The sequence below is a fragment of the Sciurus carolinensis genome, chromosome 11, assembly GCF_902686445.1.
Source record: "Sciurus carolinensis chromosome 11, mSciCar1.2, whole genome shotgun sequence".
Taxonomy (NCBI): domain Eukaryota; kingdom Metazoa; phylum Chordata; class Mammalia; order Rodentia; family Sciuridae; genus Sciurus; species Sciurus carolinensis.
In genome coordinates, this window is record NC_062223.1 from 44,053,780 (window position 1) to 44,072,957 (window position 19,178).

At 36.7% G+C, this 19,178-nt stretch overlaps 1 protein-coding gene and 1 non-coding gene across 3 annotated transcripts in view; both read left to right on the forward strand.

Moving 5' to 3' along the window:
• Window positions 1-291: 291 nt before the first annotated feature.
• The window catches only part of Fbxo3 (F-box protein 3), a 36,194-nt gene continuing 17,307 nt past the window's right edge, over window positions 292-19,178 (forward strand). For both annotated transcript variants that reach the window (XM_047516702.1, XM_047516703.1), the window contains exons 1-5: window positions 292-418; window positions 4,398-4,487; window positions 6,738-6,901; window positions 17,376-17,490; window positions 18,783-18,987. In XM_047516702.1, the coding sequence (XP_047372658.1) occupies window positions 315-418; window positions 4,398-4,487; window positions 6,738-6,901; window positions 17,376-17,490; window positions 18,783-18,987 (678 nt within the window). In that variant the 5' untranslated portion in view covers window positions 292-314. The remainder of the gene's footprint in view (window positions 419-4,397; window positions 4,488-6,737; window positions 6,902-17,375; window positions 17,491-18,782; window positions 18,988-19,178) is intronic.
• On the forward strand, window positions 14,243-14,382 carry LOC124960845 (small Cajal body-specific RNA 21). Its single transcript, XR_007104167.1, has one exon. It is a non-coding gene; the product is annotated as a small Cajal body-specific RNA 21 (non-coding RNA).

Consider the following 19,178-nt stretch of genomic DNA (forward strand, 5'->3'; position numbering starts at 1 on the left):
GTGACTGGAGAGCTGCAGCAGAGGACTAGGGAACAAAGACTAACAGAGATGTGGGCAGGTTTAGGAGCCGGAACGGGACGAGAGATCTCGGGAGGTAGAAGAACTAGCAGGAACCCAGACTGCAGCGAAGAACCTCGCGTCCGCCCGCAGCCTGCGGCGTGGGCGGGGCCTCCCCGGGAGCCGCCCTGAGGGCGGGGCTAGCGGGCGGTTACATAACAAACCTGTGCGAGCGGATGGGGAGCGGCTCGGGCGGCGGCGGGGGCGGGGCGGGGGCGGGGCAGGGGCGGGGCCAAGCCTGCACCGGGCCAGGCAAGATGGCGGCCATGGAGGCCGAGACGGTGCCTATGACCCTGGAGTCGCTGCCCACGGATCCACTGCTCCTCATCTTATCCTTCTTGGATTACCGGGACCTAATCAAGTAATGGGGCGGTGCGCATAGCCGGGGTGGGAGAGAAGGCGGTGAGGCTGGAGGGAAGGAGGCTGGAGCCGCCAACAGGACCGGACCCCGGCGGCACCAGAAGGTGACGCCAGGGCCGCCCTTATCCTGCAGAGCCAGCTGGGCTGGGTGAGACCGGGGCGGAGAGGGCTCGGCCCTGGGGTCTTCCTTCGGTCCAGGCCTCAGGCCCCGGGGGACGAGAGCTCTCTCGCCTAGGCCTCGCTGAGGCCCAGTTGCTGGGAGGGAGGTAGCGCTCGGGTGCCGCCCGGCTGTGACCGGTGGACCGCCGCTGGTTCCGCAGGGGCCCCTTGGGGTCTGGCCCAGCCCTGGACGCTGTGGATAGCCCCTGTCCTGGCGGTCGCTTGTCTCTGTGGCCGCCTCGCCTGCAGAATCCTTCGCCAACGTGGGCAGGTAGAGCGCGCGAGAGGGGGCAGGCGACCCCTGACCCCCTAGGCGCCGCACCCGTCACCGTGGTCGCTGACAGAGCTTACTTCGGACTTGTATGTTTGAGAATTGTTTTGTTCTCCACCGTCCTCCTTACGTTTGGATGCTGGATTTTGTATTTTGGTTCTGACTTCCGGTGATGCGATACAGGTGACTGTCGTTCTTACGGTTTCCCACTCTAGAGCATCTGTTCCAGAAATAAACACCGGTTGCTGGTAAAGGTGGTTAAATTTTTTAAGAAATTGGGGCAGTCCTGGATGGTGGAAGAAAAGGTGCTGCCCGTCCCCCTTCCCCACCCCCCCGGGTGTCAGGATTGTTTACATCCTTGACAGCATGGCTTTGAGTTTGTGCTACCTACCATGCATGTTTGCGGAGGAAAAAGTCGCTCTCAGTACGGGTAGGCAGGATCCGTTTTGCTGTTTTGGATAACCGTTGGTTTTAGCTGTTGATGACTGTGGATTGTGCTATTAAAGGTCCTTATAGAAATGCATATTGCTTGGAGTTAACAGATGGCTGTTGGTTGGCCTAGCTAAGTGGTGTCAGGGATATCTCTAGTTTCTTGCTGGCACTTCTACTAGTACCTGCTAATGCTTTTATTTTTCTAGAAAAATAAACTTTTTTCTCTCAACTCAGGCTGTATTAAGGCAGAGAAATAGTTTTCCTTCAGGAAAGGCTGTTCCAGCTTGAATTGCTTTCATCCGATATATTCTGTTGCAATGACCTCTTGCTGTCTAGACACCCCACCCTCTTTTTATTACTGCCAAAGTGATCATCCCAAGACACATCTGACTGTCATTCCCCTTAAAAACCGACATTACCCCGTTTACAGATTGTAACCTAAACTTGTGGAGCCCATAAGGCTTTTATCATCTGGCTTATTATCAAAGGCCTTTCAGGCCTTATTTCTCCTCCACTATCACATTTGCACACTCCTCTCTAGCCAAATCAGGCCTCTGCCAACATACTACACACATGCACTTTTTCATTTTATGGCTTAAGCTGTTGACCTTGCGGGAAATATCTTGCTCCCCTCCTGGCAGGGTGAAATTCCTGTAAGACCTTCCTTTACCTTCTTCCTTCCTCCACAGAATTTATTTGCCATACCAGAAATATTCTCAAATGTAAAGACTGTCTTGTTTATCTTTATATTCATCATTTATTCAACAGATTTTTGTTTCTTGGAGTACCTGTGGTGTGCCAGCCTATTAAATGTTAGGAATACAATAGTGAACCAGGCAGATAGGGTCTCTCATGGAGCTTACACAGTAATGGGCAAGATGGAAAGACAGATAAGTGCATAAGAGGTGCTTAGTGCTTGGAAGGACATTGATTGCTCTGTTAAAAGATTAGGAAGAAGAGACAACTGTTTCACAGCAAAAGGGGCTGCCATACATGAAGTGTAGCATAGTACAGGGAACAGTGTTTTCAGAGGCTGATGTGACTGTTCAACAGCATGGCCTGCTGAAGGAGCTAGAAGGCTGGTGTTGCTGGAGGTAGGCAGTGACTCACAGGCAGACTGACTTGAGTTGAGGCTGGTGAGATCATGTAGGATCTTGTGAGCCAAAGGGAGGAGATTTTATTCTAAATGCTTTAGGTAGTAATCAGAATTTTAAACAGAAGCGACCTGACCCCTTCATAAATGCCTATGGAAATCAATTGAGTTGAATACCACAGATGTGTCCAGGGTACTTAAGCTTCCTTCTTGTATCATATAACCAGCTTAACAAGTGTCCAGCTTATTGCTGAGCACTGACAGGTTTAGGACTTATTTGCTCAACTGTATTGGGTTAGATTGGATTAATTCACTGGGATCTTGGTATAGTATTAGTTGCATTGTTTCTCCATTTCAGATTGATTTATCACATACCATTCTCCACCTTCATTATGTGTCACAATAACCAGTGGCAAATTTTTTTAATTAATTTTTTTATTTTATTAGTGCATTGTAGTTATACATAATAGTTGGGTTTTATTTTGACAAAATCATGTGTGCATGGAATTTGATTTACTCCTTTTCAGTACCCAGTACCCCACTTATCCCTTCCCTCTTCTTTCCCTTTACTAGTCTTCCGAAAATTTCACTCATTTATTTTTGTTTGGTACTTTACAGATATGAATAATGGTGGAATTCACTGTGATCTATTTATACATGCATATTGCATAATTTTTGTCAGATTCATTCCGCATTCAGTGGCACTTTTAAAACATACCAATGCCTAGGCTACAGCTCTCACTTTAAGCCAACTGAATCAATCCCTAGAGCAGTAGTTTTCAACCTTAAAGTGCATCAAAGTCACCTTTGGTTCTCATTTCCAATTCTTTTTTTTTTTTTTTTTTTTTTTTTTTGGTGCGGTGCTGGGGATCGAACTCAGGGACTTGTGCTTGCAACGCAAGCCCTCTACTGACTGAGCTATCTCCCCAGCCCCTTCAATTCTTTTTTATTGTTTAACTGATGGGACAAGTAGAGGGAAAGGAATCAACAAGAGAGAAAATGGAACCTGAATTTGTAAAACTGGAGGCATTCTTATGTTTACAAAAATTAGTTTGGATATTCCCTGAACTTGGCAGAAAAGGAAAAGGATGCTGTTTCTATGAAATTTAAAGATCAAAGGCTGATCTGTTTATCATAGGTAGATCAGTTTTTAACATGCCTGCTTTTGGCCTTTACAAATTCGGTGTGATGTAAGATTCCATAAATTGATTAGTTATTGCCCAAGTGAGATCTTTGTATATATACTTTCTGTGAGTTGTGATTTCTAAAGGATATAAATTCACTTTCCTAATCTTAGGTTCATTTCTTTTTACACATTAATTATGTAGGGTAGCGTTATGGAATTAGAGCATTATTGTGTTTGAAATCTCAATATAGTAGGAAAATTATGTGTTTCTAGTAGTTCATGTTTGGGGGCAGCTGATAACTTGTATAGCCATAAATGCCAAATCAGGACTACAATGATGTAGAATACTCTTTAGTCTTTAGGATAAAGACTCTTTAGGTAGACTATCCAATAGTTGCTTTAATGAAACAATATTTTTAGCAACAGTATTTTTTTTTCCTTTGAGAAAAAATTAGAACAAAGCAAAGGGCTTATACATTTTGTAACATACATCTTACAGATCTTGAAAAATACCTGAAACCACTTTGTTTAAACCTGAATAATGTTTCTTCCAATATGCAGAGATAATTACTATTCTGATGGTAAATATAGAAAAGCTTCTCAATTTGAGGTTAACTCTAACTTTATATGTATTTATTTTTTATAGACTCAAGGAAATTGCAATTGTAGTGGTTTCAGGATTTATTTGTGAATCAAAATAGTTAAGATTTTACTTCTTACAAGGGTTATACTGACACATTAAACAAATTTTAGAAAATATTGTTTTATAATTATAAGGACAGTAAGTGGAAAATAAGAAAAGTAAAAGGAATAAAACAATTTAACAGTGACTATTTTAATCTTTAAAAGATGTTTTTAAATTTTTCTTTTGTACTAATTGTGAATCTGGTTACTGCCAGTTGTTGCTATGTCAGTCGGAGACTTAGCCAGCTATCAAGTCATGACCCACTGTGGAGAAGACATTGCAAAAAATACTGGCTGATATCCGAGTAAGTATTCAGGAAATATGTATTCTTTTGTGTGTATATGTTGGGGGTGTTAAATTTTTTAGAATAAATTAACTTATGTTTTAATCGATATGTAATAATTGTATGTTTATGGGCTACAGTGTAATAATTCAATACATGGATAACATATGTTAAGATCAAATTAGGTTAATTAACATTTTCTTCTCCTTAAGCATTTACCATTTTTTTGTATTGGGAAGCTTCTTTTTGTTGTTTATAAAATTTGTTATAAAAATATTATAAAACAATGAATTGTTGCAAACTGTAATCACCCTACTGTGCTGTAGAATACTCAAACTTTTTCCTTATTTAACTGTATCTTGGTACCTGTCATTTAGCTTGCATCTGATTCCCCTCTCCTCTCTTCTTCGTAGCAGCTGATCCTTACAACACTGTTCTGCCCTGAGTCTTTCTAGACTGTATCTTATATCTCCTCTGATGGCTGTTCCTGTGCCTGCCAGTAATGTTGGTATTCTCCAGGGCTCAGTTCTTGGCCCACCACTCTCTCCCTCTGTGAACTCTGCATGTGTTGCTGCAGTTCCTAGTAACTACCTGAGAGTGCTCCTAACACCCAGTCCTGAGTCTCCCCACCTACATCCCCACTGGGCTGGGCTTGTTGGCACAACTATCTGCTAGACCTTTCCCTTGACTGTTCCATACAGGTTAACACATTTGACAGAATAAAAGTGTTGATGATGGAGAGTGGGAGCTGGGAGAGGTGAAAGGAAATGTAGGAACACTAATTTCTTAGATTGAGGAGAGTCAGAGAGTGACAAAAGATGGGGAAGAAGTAGAGGTTTGTTATTTAAAGCTGCAAACTTTAAATTCTACCAAATTAAACATTAATAACAGAGCTGTCAAATGTAGGGAGGAGGAATGGGGGAGTGGGTATTTGAAGTATTGCTGTGTCCTTATCTTTCCCTTTGAGATATTGGCAGATAAACGTAAAATTGGTAAATCAAGAACCAGAGGTATAAACATTTACAATTAGAGATGTGACTTCCATAAATAACTTGTATTTCCTTTGAGGGTTGGGCTTAGAATTGGAGACTAGTTTTTTTTACCACAAGTCCTTTGGTACTTTCAAATTATTTTTATTTTATTCTTTGTGGCTCTGGGAATGGAATCCAGGGCCTTACACATGTTAGGTGAGTGCTTCACCACCAAGCTATCCCCAACCCAGTTATTAGGTACTTTTTAGTTTTTAATATGTATATATAATTTATATTAATAAAAAGATGCCTCCCTTTTCTCCTCAAACCCCATAAAAAAAAAAAAAAAAGCCACCCTAATTTGTCCTTTTCCCAGTCCTAAGCCTATCCTTTTGTGTTCCTAGTCTTCATGACATCCAAGCCAGAATTAGGAATCATCTTTGATCTCCTCTCTTATATTCATTTAATTACCAAGGTTAGTGTCTGTGTATTTCTCAAGTCTTCCTATTCATTCCACCTCACTATGCAGCTTAGTTCAGTTCATCTTCTCTTAGCAGGACTGCAAAACCTTCCTAACTCCTCTTTATGTCTCTAGTTTATATCCCTCAAATCTACCCATACCAATCTACAACCACAATTCTGTTCTTTTACTCTTCTCACTGAACCCCTTTATGTGACTCTCCATTTTGTTCAAAAGAAAACCCAAGCTCATTAGTATGTGACCTTCAGGCCCTCTGTGGCTGCTCTGTCCTCTACCACTTGTACTTTATTCTTTCTCCCAAAAACATTATCTTTATTTTTTATGCCTTGAGTCACTAAATGTTTGCAGAATTATACTGAATTGAAATGTTGAAATATATAGTTATCTTAATGCTTTGTGATTCTCTGGCTAATTCAGGGAGGATGTGCTTAATTAATGTTATTATATCATTAGATTCTAAGTGTTCTCTAAAATAGAGCATACCCTTTTAAATTTTATAATTGGTGTGTTTTTAGGGGTATGTTGAATTTGTACCTACAAATTCACATTACATTTTGTTAAGTATTATAAATCTTAGAAGAATTTAAGTAGAAAGTAAGAAAATAGTGACTCAATCCCATCATGTCAGCAATAACTCTTGTTAACATTTTTGAGGTATGTATCACTTTTTTGCTATCTAGTCTCCCATTGTGGGTAAAATATTATTGTGAAAAAGGAAGGTAAACCACAAACTTCCAATAAAGTGTGTTGGTAAGTTTTGAAAATATATCCTAGTATCATTTCAAAAGAGTTTTAATCTCATTTTTTAAATCTGTTTAGGGAAGAGAAAACACGGAAGAATCAGTGTTGGAAATCTCTCTTCATAGATACTTACTCTGATGTAGGAAGATACATTGATCATTATGCTGCTATTAAAAAGGCCTGGGATGATCTCAAGAAATATTTGGAGCCCAGGTGTCCTCGGATGGTCTTATCCCTGAAAGGTACTGGGAATGCAGGGTCCCCTCCCCCATTTAGTTACTATTAGTATAAATAGATTATTTTAAGTAACTTTGAATCTATCATCTGTGCCACTGTGCTCATCTAACCTTGTCTGTAGCTCACCAATCACACTTGGCCAAGGAAGCACAAACCAACATTGTTAATTAATCTCCTGTGCTGTAGCTTTTTTCGTTTAGTCTTGGGACCCATATGGTTATTTACCAGACGAGAAAACTGAACAACTCCTTTCATCCTTTTATTTGTTTTATGTAAAGAAACTAGTAATGCTAAGATTGTTTAACTATCATGATATCTTTTTTGTGTGTGCTGTGGATTGAATCCAAGGCCTTGTACATGCTAGGCAAATACTTTATCACTAAGCAGCATCCATAGCCCTTCTTATTTTTATTTATTTTGATACAGGGTCTTACTAAGTTTCTTAGGCTAATCTCTAACTTGTAGTCCTTCTGCCTCAGTGTTACTGGGATTACGGGCATGCCCCACCATGCTCATCTTATCATTTCTTTTTGAAGGTTGTGTGTGTGTGTGTGTGTGTGTGTGTGTGTGTTGTGCTAGGGATCCAACTGAGATTTCACCCATACTAGGCAAATAGTGAACTATATCCCAAACCCAAAAGATCATTTTTTATTTGAAAACTTTGCATACAGTCTCAGCATTCTTTTTATATTCAGCATAAGTGTTAGTCTAATATTTAGAAAGATCCTAGGTCTTTAAGAGCATAAGAGCAGTATAATAAAGAAAACTTGTTCTTATTTTTATATTTGCAAAATGGTGAAACTAAGATTTCAGCTGAGGTTTATTTGATCCCAGAATTTTGTGTACTTTCTATTGTACTATTATTGTCCAATTTCAGTGAGAAATATTAACATGTTATCATAATTTTATTGGCTAATTAACACCCATGGAAATGCATAGATTTATTGCCATTTATCTGCTTTACCTTCTAACATTTTTCAAACTTCTTTAATGAAAGAAATTGTACACTTTTTGGTTTTATTAAGCTAAAATTGGAATCCATTCTCAAATGTTTTCCTTTCTTTAGAATTGAGATCTCTTTTGAAATAGCATTCCTTTTATCTTCCATATTTCCATTGTAATTTCCTAGGCAAATATCACTTTCATACACACTATGCTTAAACTGAATTGCTAGACAGTAGAAGAAAATGATCTCAGTAGAGGTAGTAGAGAGAGCTTTGAAGGAAAGAACCTTGGTTAGTGTTTTTAATAGCATGTTTAATAGCCAAGAAGAAAAGAATAATATTACTTAGCTGGTATGTGGTGTGAAATATTTCAAGAGGACAATAATTCTGAAAAATAGGTATTTAGTGATAACCAATAAAATAGGTAATAGCTTGCAGTAGCAATTATTTATTAAGCACGAAGCTAGGCACTAAACAGAGTATTTTGTGGGTATTCATTTAATTTGCAAAAATCCTATGAGATAGGTAATTACTATTCTGTCTGCCCCACAGCCCCCAACCCCAGTGCTAGCAATTGAACCCAGGGACACTCTACCGCTGAACTACATCCCAAAAACATTTTTTGTTTTGAGACAGTGCCTTGCTCAGTTGCCAAGGGCAGCCTAGAATTTGGGCTGCCTAGAATCCTCCTGCCTCAGCCACAATGCCCAACTGTATTTTCATTTTATAGGGGAACTACCTAAGGCATAAAAAAAATGACATTGTTTCCTATCACAAAATAAAAGGTAAAGCCAAGAGTTGAATATAGGTCTGACTCAACCAATTATTAATATTGGTTGAAAGGAGAGAGGATCTATCCTATTTTGTTTAGAATGTCTGAAGTTTTTTTAAGGTCTAGTCTAATATTAGGACATTTGGAGCTCTTTTTTTTTTTTTTTTTTTTTTTTTGCGGTGCTAGGGATTGAACCCAGGGAAGCACTCTACCAACTGAGCTATGTCTCCAGCCCCATATTAGGACATTTGGAATATGAGAATGTAGATATGGTTCTTTTTTAAGCACAGCTTCTTCTCTTTTCTTTCTCTTTTTGCATTAAATTTGGTATTCCTAGGCTCTGCTGTTTTGTATTTAGCAGTTGGAGGTGAGGTTGTCAGAGAACTTGACAGCTCCTGTTTTACTGCTAGGTGCCAGTTCTCAAGGGCTGTCTTGAGTGGAATAGGATAAAAACCCTTGGTTATCTACAGTGTAAACTCTGGGCTTAACAACTAATTTTTACAACTAAGGCATGAGTCTAACTGCTCACTTCAGATGCCACATTCCCTGCCTGATACAATTTCAGAGTTATAAAATGGCAGATAACAAGGAAAACTGGTGAGTAAACAGGCATAATACTGACTTGGGACAGTTTTTATGAAGCATTTTGCGATTATGGCATATTGATGTTTTTATCATTTACCTTCAAATTTAATATTTATCTTAAGTATTGGCTTAGAATTTTAGAGTTAAAAGAATGTTTAGTGATCATTTAGACCGGAGGTTGGCAAACTTCTTTAAAGAGCCAGATAGTAAATATTTTAGGCTTTGTGGTTTCTGTTGTAGCTATTCAACCTTACTATTGTTTCAGGAAAGCAGCCATAGATGATTCATAAGCAAATAGGTATGACTAGGTTCCAGTAAAACTTTATTTATAGAAATAAGCACCAGGCCAGGATTTTTAGACTGTGAGCTGTAATTTGCCAATCCCTGATTTATACTAGTACTCTCATTTCACAGGTGAAAACACATACCCTTGTGTAAGGCCCTGTAACTTATTAGTAAGTGACAGAGGTAGAACTCCAATCTGAGTTTCTTGGCTTCTAGTAGCCTTTCACTACTTCCTCATTTGAGTAGGTGAAGGCGGAAGGGAAGTGAATGAATATTTGTTAAGACCAGTAAAACACTTCATTGAGTAAGCACATCAAGTCTTATTAATCCTCACTATAATTTTCTTGGGTAAGTGGTATTATGCCCATTTGCTGATGAAAAAACAAACTTAAAGAGGTGAAATAACTTTCCAGAGATCACACAGTCAGTAAGTAGTAGTGCCAACATAAGAACACTGGCTTCCAAATTCTGTCCTAGTAGTATGTATGCCTCTTTCAATCTGGATTTTACCATATTGTAAATATCTATTTCTTTACATTCTCTTTTTGTGAATTGTTTTTTTTACTTTTTTCCATCTCCAAGAAATTCTTAGATTCTATATGTTAAACACTTACATGTATAGCACATAACATACAAATATTAGTTTACCTAGTTCAGGCCATTATTCAGGTTGGTGCTTTATAAACTTTGTTTTAGAGTAGTTTTAGGCTTATAGAAACCTTGCAAATATAGTTCAGAGAGTTCTGTATATCCCTCACTCAGTTTCAGTTACCCCTAATGTGTCCCACCATATGGGACATTTATCAAAACTAAAAAGTTTTCATTAATATGTTGCTACTACTAACCAAGCTCTAGACTTCATTTGGATTTACCTTTATCTGTTCCAGGATCTGGTCTAGAATATCACATTGCATTCAGTTGTCATGTTTCTGTAATTGTCTGTGGTAGTTTCTCACTCGGTTATTCCTTGTCTTTTTATGACTTTGACAATTTTGAGAAATAGTCATCAGGTATTTTGTAGAAAATTCCTCAAATTGATTTTGGCTGATATTTTACTCAGTATTAGACTGGAATTATGAATGTTCAGAAAGATTCCTGCAAAATTGAACTACCTCTCCCATCACATATCATACATCAGTACAATAATGTTATTGTGCACGTACAGAAATGTGCACAGATCACAGGGCTCAACTCACTGAATTATCACAAAGTGAACATGTTCCTTGTAAACCTCTCCAGATCAAGAAATAAGAGTATCATCTCTACCTAGAAACTTCCTCATAACTCTTGCCTCTTTCATAGAGGCAACCAAATGTCCCATTTGCTAATGCCATTGCTTTTTTTTCTGTTTGAACTTTATGTAAATTGCATGGTTAAGTGTGTGTTTTATATGAATTGTTTCTGTTTTGGTTGCGAGATTAAACTATGTGGTATTGGGTTTTTCATTGCTCCGACAAATATCTGGAACAACTTATTTTGGTTCATAGTTTCAGAGGTTTCAGTTCATGATTGGTTCGTTCCAAGGCAGAAACATCATAGTGGAAGGGAGCAACAGAGGAAAACTTCTTAGCCTGTGGCAGCCCAAAGCAAAGAGAGAAAGAAGAGGGCGTGGAGGAAGGAGCCAGGGACAAGATATAGTCTCATAAGATGTGTCTCCAGTGATCTGCTTCCTCCAACCATGTCCCAACTGTCTACATCGAAGATGAAGTTAGAGCCCTTGTAATCTAAGAGTCCTACCTCTAGACTTTGTTGCACTGGGGACCAAGTCTTCAACACATTGGGGACGTTTCCCAATTGATTTGGGGAGGGGACATTTCCCAGTCCAAACCATAAGGAGTAGTTTTTCATTTTTGTTGCAAAGTAGTACTCCATTATTTAAGTAGAGTGCAATGTATACATTCATTATACTGTTGAGGAATATTCGAATTATTTTCTGTTCTGGCTATTACAGTTGATGCTGTAAATTTTTTAAAATTCTTTTTAGCTATACATGACAGTAGAGTGCATTTTGACATATTATACATACATGGAATATAACTTCCCATTCTTGTGGTTGTACATGATATGGAGTTACACTGGTTGTGTATTCATATATGAACATAGGAGTTATGTCTGATTTATTGTACCATTTTTCCTTTTCCTATCCCCCTTCCCTTCCCTGTCATCCCCCTTTGTCTAATCCAGTGAACTTCTATTGATGCTGTAAATTTTTGATGTACATTTTCATGTATGTCTATCTAGGTAAATATCTAGGATTGGGTTTTCTGGGTTAAGCTTATGATTACATTACATTTCAAAATGTGCTATTAATTTTCCAAAGTAATTCTACAAATTTATATTCCTAGCAGTACTTTAATAATCGTTTTGTTTTGTTTTGTTTTGTTTTTTTGGTGTTTTCTTTTTGGTAGGTATGTAGTAGTGGTTTTAATTTGCATTTCCCTAAGGATGTAGAGTAATGATGGCTGTATTTCTAGCTTTCCAATCTTTATATATCACTTATTTCTTTTTTCTTGCTTTATTGCTCTGGCTAGAGTTGTCAGTATAGTGTTGGGTAGAAATGATGCTAGTGGGCATCTTTACCTTTTGTATTACAGAGGGAAGGCTTTAAACATTTCACCTTTCAATATGATGTTTGCCATAGGGTTTTTATAGACATTCTTTGTCAGATTGAAGAAGTTCTTTCTGATTCTAGTTTGGGAAGAGAACTTTTTGTTTTTATGTTTCAAATGAATAAGATTTTTTATCAAATGCCTTGTCTGCCTTATTCATTATTTTTCTCCTTTATTCTGTTTATGTGGCAAATTACATTCATTGATATTTCTGAATATGAAATTAACTTTGCATTCCTGGAATGAACTTATTTTGGTTTTAATATATTGTCCTTTTAAATATATTGAATTTAATTTGCTAGTATTTTATTGTGGTTTTTACATTGATATTCATGAGGGAGTTTGGCCTGTAATTTTCCTTTCTTGCAATGTTCTTATCAGGTTTTGGTATCAAGATGATGCTGGCCTTGTAAAACAAGTCTGGAAGTGTTGCCTCTTTTTCTGTTCCCTGGAAGCGGTTATGTAAGCTTGGTCTTATTTCTTGCTTAAATGATTAGTAGAATGTGCCAGTAAGTCATTCAACCCTGGGATTTTCGTTGTAGGTGGTTTTTAGTGAAGGATTCAATTTCTTTATTAGAATAGGACCATTCAGGCTTTCTGTTTCTTCTTATGTTAATTTTGATAAATTGTGTTGGTCTAGGAAATTGTCTACTTCATCTACATTTTCAAATTTCATTATATATTTTAAATAATGTCCTGTGATCTTTTTAATGCTCATTGAATGTATGGAGATATTACCCTTTCCATTTCTGATATTAGTTCTTTGTACATTGTTTTTCTTGATTAGTCATGTGAGGTATGAGCCAATCAATTTAATTAATCCTTTCAAAGAATTGATTTTGGGTCAGTTCTTTTATTATATGTTTGTTTTATATTTCATTAATTTCTTCGATATCTTCTGTTGGAGTTTACTGTTTTTTTTTTATCCCCCTGCTAACTTGAAATGATTGCTTAGTTCATAGATTTTCAGGCTGACTGGCTTGTTTGCTTGCTTGCTTTTTTCTAATTCCTATAGGGCTGTAAATTTCTCTGTAGGTATATTAGCTTATTCCACAGGCTTTGATATGTTATCTTTTCATTACCATGAAGTTCAAAGTATTTTCTGTTTTTTAAAAATTTCTTCTTTAACCCATGGGTTATATAGAAATGTGTTGCTTACTTTCCAAATATTTGGAGCTTTTTTTAAAGTAATCTTTTGAAATATAATTTACATTGTAATTCTACTGTATTCAGAGAGACTATTCTGTGTGAGTTCTGTCATTTGAAATTTGTTGTGACTTGTTCTGTGGTTTAGTGTGTGATGTATTTTGGTCACTATTTCTTGTACTCTTGAAAAAGAATGTATATTCTGCATTATTGGGTTTAGTACAGCATATAAAATTAGGTAAAATCTGTTAATCTGCACACTTAACTTTTTTGTTGTTGTTTTTTCTTTGGTTGGTTTTTGCTGCTTATTTCTATTAGTTACAGAGAGTAGTATGTTAAAGTCTTTCACTGTTGTAGGCAGTTTTGAGGGAGTCCCAACATTCCCACCCACTGGTGTAAAAGTCTGGTATAGTCATTTCTCCTTTTTTTTAAGAAATATTTTTTTTAGTTGTTGATGGACCTTTATTTATTTTTATTTATTTATTTATATGCAGTGCTGAGAATCAAACCTTACATGTGCAAGGCAAATGCTCTGCCACTGAGCCACAACCCCAGCCCTTCATCTCTCCTTGTTTGTAGGCAGTACTGTGAATATAATTGATTTCACTTCTGTTATTAGGCCATATTATATGAAACAGGTGAAGAATTTTTGCAGAAGTAGTCCCAAATTAGTTGAATTTGAGTTCAACCTTATCAAAGGGGAAATTGCCTTGAAAGGGACTCAATCAAGTGAGCCCTTAAAAGGGACTGGGCCTTCCTGAAGCCAGAGAGATTCAAAGTGTGAAGACCCTGTGTGTAGACCTTAGTCCTACAACTTCAAAGAGCAAAATTTTGCCAATAATAAGTGAAATTGGAAGAGGATAGCAAGCAAAAGATGTGTAAAATGAGTTGGCAGCCCCAGTTGGCATCTTGATGATTTCAGCCTTGTGGGACCTGAACAGAGAATCCAGTTGAGTCATGACTGATCTTCTGACCTATAGAAACTGAAATCATAAATGAGTATCCTGGCCTGGTTTCCTGGGGGGTGGGCTCAGCCTACTCCACTTCCCCTCAACCGAGCCTAAAGCAAAGAGGCCAGGTATCTTCCGGTACGGGAGAGGTGTTTAAGAAAGAAGCCTTACCTGGACTGTCCTAGCCTCACATTTACTTGAAAAGCAAATAAATAAATAAATGAGTGATTTTAAGCTGCTACTGTAACACCACTAAAAAAAAAAAAAAAAAAAATACACCTAGTATGCTTGTAGATATGTCTTTTTTTCCATTTTAGGTTTTTTTTTAAAAATTATATTTCAAAACTGTTATTAGGTTCATAAAATTAAAACTTTATGATCTGTGTTGTGAATTTAACCTTTTTGTCATTATGAAAAGTCCTCTATTAGCTCTAATAAAACTGTTTACCTTAAAGTCTATTTTGTGTGATTTTAGGAGAGCTATTTCAGCATTTTTTTTTTTCTTCAATGTCTATGTAAGGTTGTATCTCTTGTATCTAATTATGTGGTGGTCTTTTTGTTTTGGGGGTTTTGTTTGGTTTTGGTGCTAGGAATTAACCTAGGGCCTCATGAGCTAAGTATTTTAATCTGGTCTGTCAGTTTCTTTTCATTAAGTTATGTAGCCTCTTTGTATTTAGTGTCTTACTAATGTATTTGAATTTATCATGTTTACTGTTCTCATTCCCTCCCCTTCTTTTATATTTAGTTTTTAGTGCTTATCACAGAGATTAAAATGTGCATCTTTGACTTACTAAAGTTTAATGTAAATCAGTATTCTTACCACTTCCTGGGCAATTAAAGAACCTTAAGAGTACTTTCATTCCAATCACCTCCCTGCTGCCTTTGTATGATAGCTTTTTGGGGAGGGGAGAGCTGGGAATCAAACTCAGGGCCTTGCTCAACCCCAAATCCCTTTGAATTATAATTTTGTGATTTTAATTTTCAGTACTTTTAATATCCATCAAAACATTTTATGTATGTTCAATATTATTTTAGTTTTACCTTCATATTTGCCTTTTCTGATTGGTCTTTATTCCTTCTTATATCTTCATGCTTTCATCTGGGATTGTTTTCCTTTTCCCTAAATTTTTTTTGGTAGTACTGGAAATTGCGTTAAATCCATGGTGTTACATCCCTAGCTTTTTGTATTTTTTGAGAAAGAGCCTTGCCAAATTGCTGAAGCTAGCCTCAAACTTGTAATCCTCCTGCCTCAGCCTTCCCAGTCACTGGGATTACAGGCATGAGCCATGTTGCTCAACTCCTTTTAGTATTTCTTTTAATGGGGGACTGCTGCTTCTAAATGTTTTCCTATTTTCTCAGTCTAAAAATGTATTTATTTCCTCTTCACTGTTAGAGAATATCTTCATTGAGTATAGACTTCTAGCCAGCACTGATTTTTTTTCACCACTCTGAAGACATCCTTCTTCTGACTTCTATTGTTTCTATTGAGAATTAAACTGTCACTCTTACTGTAGTCCTCCAGAAAGTTATTATATGCCCTTTTCCCTCCTCTACCTGCTTTTTAAGATGTCTCTTTGTCTTTGATTATCAGCAGTTGCACCAGTGATTTGTCTCAATACAATTATTCTCCCTAGGGTGCTTTTTGTATGGTGGTTTGATATTTTCATCAGTTTTGGATATTTTCCAAATACCTCTTCAAATAATGCTGCCTGCTCCTGGTTTTCTTCTCTTCCTAGGATTCCAGTGCATGCATCTCAGATCTTTCCATTGTGTCCTCCTACATGTGTCTTACATTCTTTTTGTATTTTCCCACCTCCTATTGTTTTCTGATCCAGTTTCCAGTTTACTTTTCCTTTTTCATCTTTAAACTTATAATTTACTGTTAAACCCTTTCAGTGTATTACTAATTTTAGTTATTTTAATCCTTAGCTCTAAGGTTTCCATTCAATTATTTTTAAATTTCTAGTACTCTGCTGAAAGTCCTGTCATTTAATTCATTGAATATATCAATTGTTCATGATTATTGACTTCAGTAACTGAATATATTGTAGATTTGGTTATATTTTTTTTTTCTCAAGTCAGATCTTGGTTTAAACCTGGGTATTTTGATTGTTTGCTAGACATTACTTGAGTTTGGGGATAATATTGTTTTCTTCTAGACATTTACTTGTGCTTTGGGCTGGCAGCTAGTCCTTGGACAGATTGCCTCATTCCAATCAGACGTTGGAATCTGGGCTTTATTCTTTGTGAGGACTGGTCTGTTTTCTGTTCACCCTTATCCCAAAGATATGAGCCTTCTGAATCCTTGCCAAAAACAAAACAACAACAACAACAACAACAAAAAACTGGTGTTTTTTTAATAAGTCAGTTTATATATATATATATATATATATTTTTTTTTTTTTTTTTTTTTTCCCCTCAAGTCAGACCTTGGCTTTAATGTAGACCCAGTTTTTTTTTTTTTTATTGTTTACTGGACATTCCCCTCCCTTTCACTCTGAGCTCCCCTCCTCCTTTTTAAAAATTCATTCTTTCTTTCTTTCTTTCTTTCTTTCTTTCTTTCTTTTTTAACCTTTGAACAGCACTGTAGCGCTACCTAAAGAGTTGTTCAGCTTGGGCCATTGTTGAAAGTGGATATCTCCTTCTCTTGGTGTTTGCTGTTCCTTTCTACCTTTAAATAAAAACCAAAATACAAGCTTTTAAATATGCAAAATAGATTTCAATTAATGGCCTTCTCACAGTATGAACCTATACCTGTGCGTTCCCGTATTTCACATAAAAAGACTGTGTTAAAACTCTAGAGCAATATCATATCAGTTTAGAAAATTTCTGGAGGTTTTTTTTTAATTTTAAATAAACAGTAGTATAAATAGATCAGATTTAGAAAAATGAGAACTACCCTAAGGATTGTTTTGCATTGTAATGCAATTATTGTGCATCTCATGGATGCCCCCTTTCCACATTTTACTGAGTACTGTTGAGGGGAAACTATAAAGAACTTGCTTTTTCCATGCTTCAAATAAATTTTCAATTTCTTTCCTTTTATTTCAGTAATACAATTCAATTCAATACAAATACAATTTTAGTGAGAATTCTCTCACTAAAAAATGGTTAGCAGATAGAGTCTATTTTTTTTTTTTTAGATTGCTTTGTATATTCATAATACTGTCTTTGGTGTGTATTTGCAGAGGGTGCTCGCGAGGAAGACCTAGATGCTGTGGAAGCACAGATTGGTTGCAAGCTTCCTGATGACTATCGGTGCTCATACCGTATCCACAATGGGCAGAAGTTAGTGGTTCCAGGGTAAGGATGTCCAAATGTTATGGTTATTTTAATGATGTAAGTTATTTTCTAGAATGAAAGTAAATAAATTGTATTTCTAGTTAACCTTAACAGGTTAAAGCATATATAGGAATTTCTTCTTCCTCCCTACAGCAGTCATAAGACAAAATCTATAACTTGAATTCAATTTTATCAAAATAAATACATCTCATAAAGACATCATTTCTACCAGTACATCCTTATAAAAGTGAAGTCTGGTGCAGGGAGGGGGAAACGGGTAATAGGGGAAGGAACATAAATATAATTGTGAGTGTATTATAATTGAACTGTTTGGAACTCTTGATATGTTCATCCTGTTATAGGTCAGGTAAATTGTTTGGGGAGTTTGATGCAAATTCTATCTGATCTACATGTAAAAAGAGATAATTTGGGGCTGGGGGTGTAATTTAGTGGTAGAATGCTTGCCTAGCATGTGTGACCTTGGTTTCAATTCCCAGCACCAGAAAATTTTAAAAAAGAAAAGAGAGTTTTATCTTATTTCAAGTACAACCTATAATTTAAAATTTCTAAAAAGATGAACTAAGAATCTCATCAGGGACCATCAAATAGCCCTTTACCTATATTATTGTCACACCTATGTAGCAAGATTGATTTTTACCCCACACATTTCAAGTTTGTGAAAATTAGGACATAGTTCAGGCCAATTTATCTGATTTACAATGTTTAACCTGACTTATACCTTCTGCTTGCATGGGTTGTATCAAGATAAAGTTATCAGAGAATTTATCCCTTTAAAAATTAAATTAAATTATATGTATAGCAAAACACTGGCAAGTAATAAATCATGGCAAGAGGGATTCTTGGAAGAAATAAAAGTATATTTCTTTTTTTAAAAACTGACATTTATGTATAGAGGAATAAAAGGGGTGGGTGGGAGGGGGGTAGAGGGGTGAAAAATAACAGAATGAATCAAAAACTATTACCCTAGGTAAATGTATGATTACAAAAACGGTATGCCTTTACTTCATGTCCAAACAGAGAAACAATATGTGTCCCATTTGTTTATAATAAAAATGAATTTAAAAAACCTGACATATAGACAATTTAGATATTGAAATCAGTCTTCTGTCTGATCAGAAAAGAGTTTTGAATTTAATATGTACAACTATAGTGTTTTTGGTATTCCTGATTTAGAATTATGCTAATCAGTATTTATAAAGTCGTCAGTATGAAATTACTCATCAAAAAAATGAAGCACAGCTGTTTGTTTGGCACTATAAGTTTTTACATTTTTGAGTCTGTATTCTCCTCAGGTTGTTGGGAAGTATGGCTCTGTCTAATCACTATCGTTCTGAAGATTTGTTAGACGTCGATACAGCTGCCGGAGGATTCCAGCAGAGACAGGGACTGAAATACTGCCTCCCTTTAACTTTTTGCATACATACTGGTTTGAGTCAGTACATAGCAGTGGAAGCTGCGGAGGGCCGAAACAAAAATGAAGTTTTCTACCAATGTCCAGTAAGTAGGAAGTGTGTTTAAATGTGGCTTTGGATGCATTCTAATAAATATAGAAAAGTGTGCGTTAGTTATTTTCAGGGTTGTAGAATTGGTACAGAGCATTGTGCATTTGAATTAGAGAGGTAATATTCTGACCTAATGGTACGGGATGCCAAAAGAAAATTTCATTGGACAAACGTGGCACACTATTA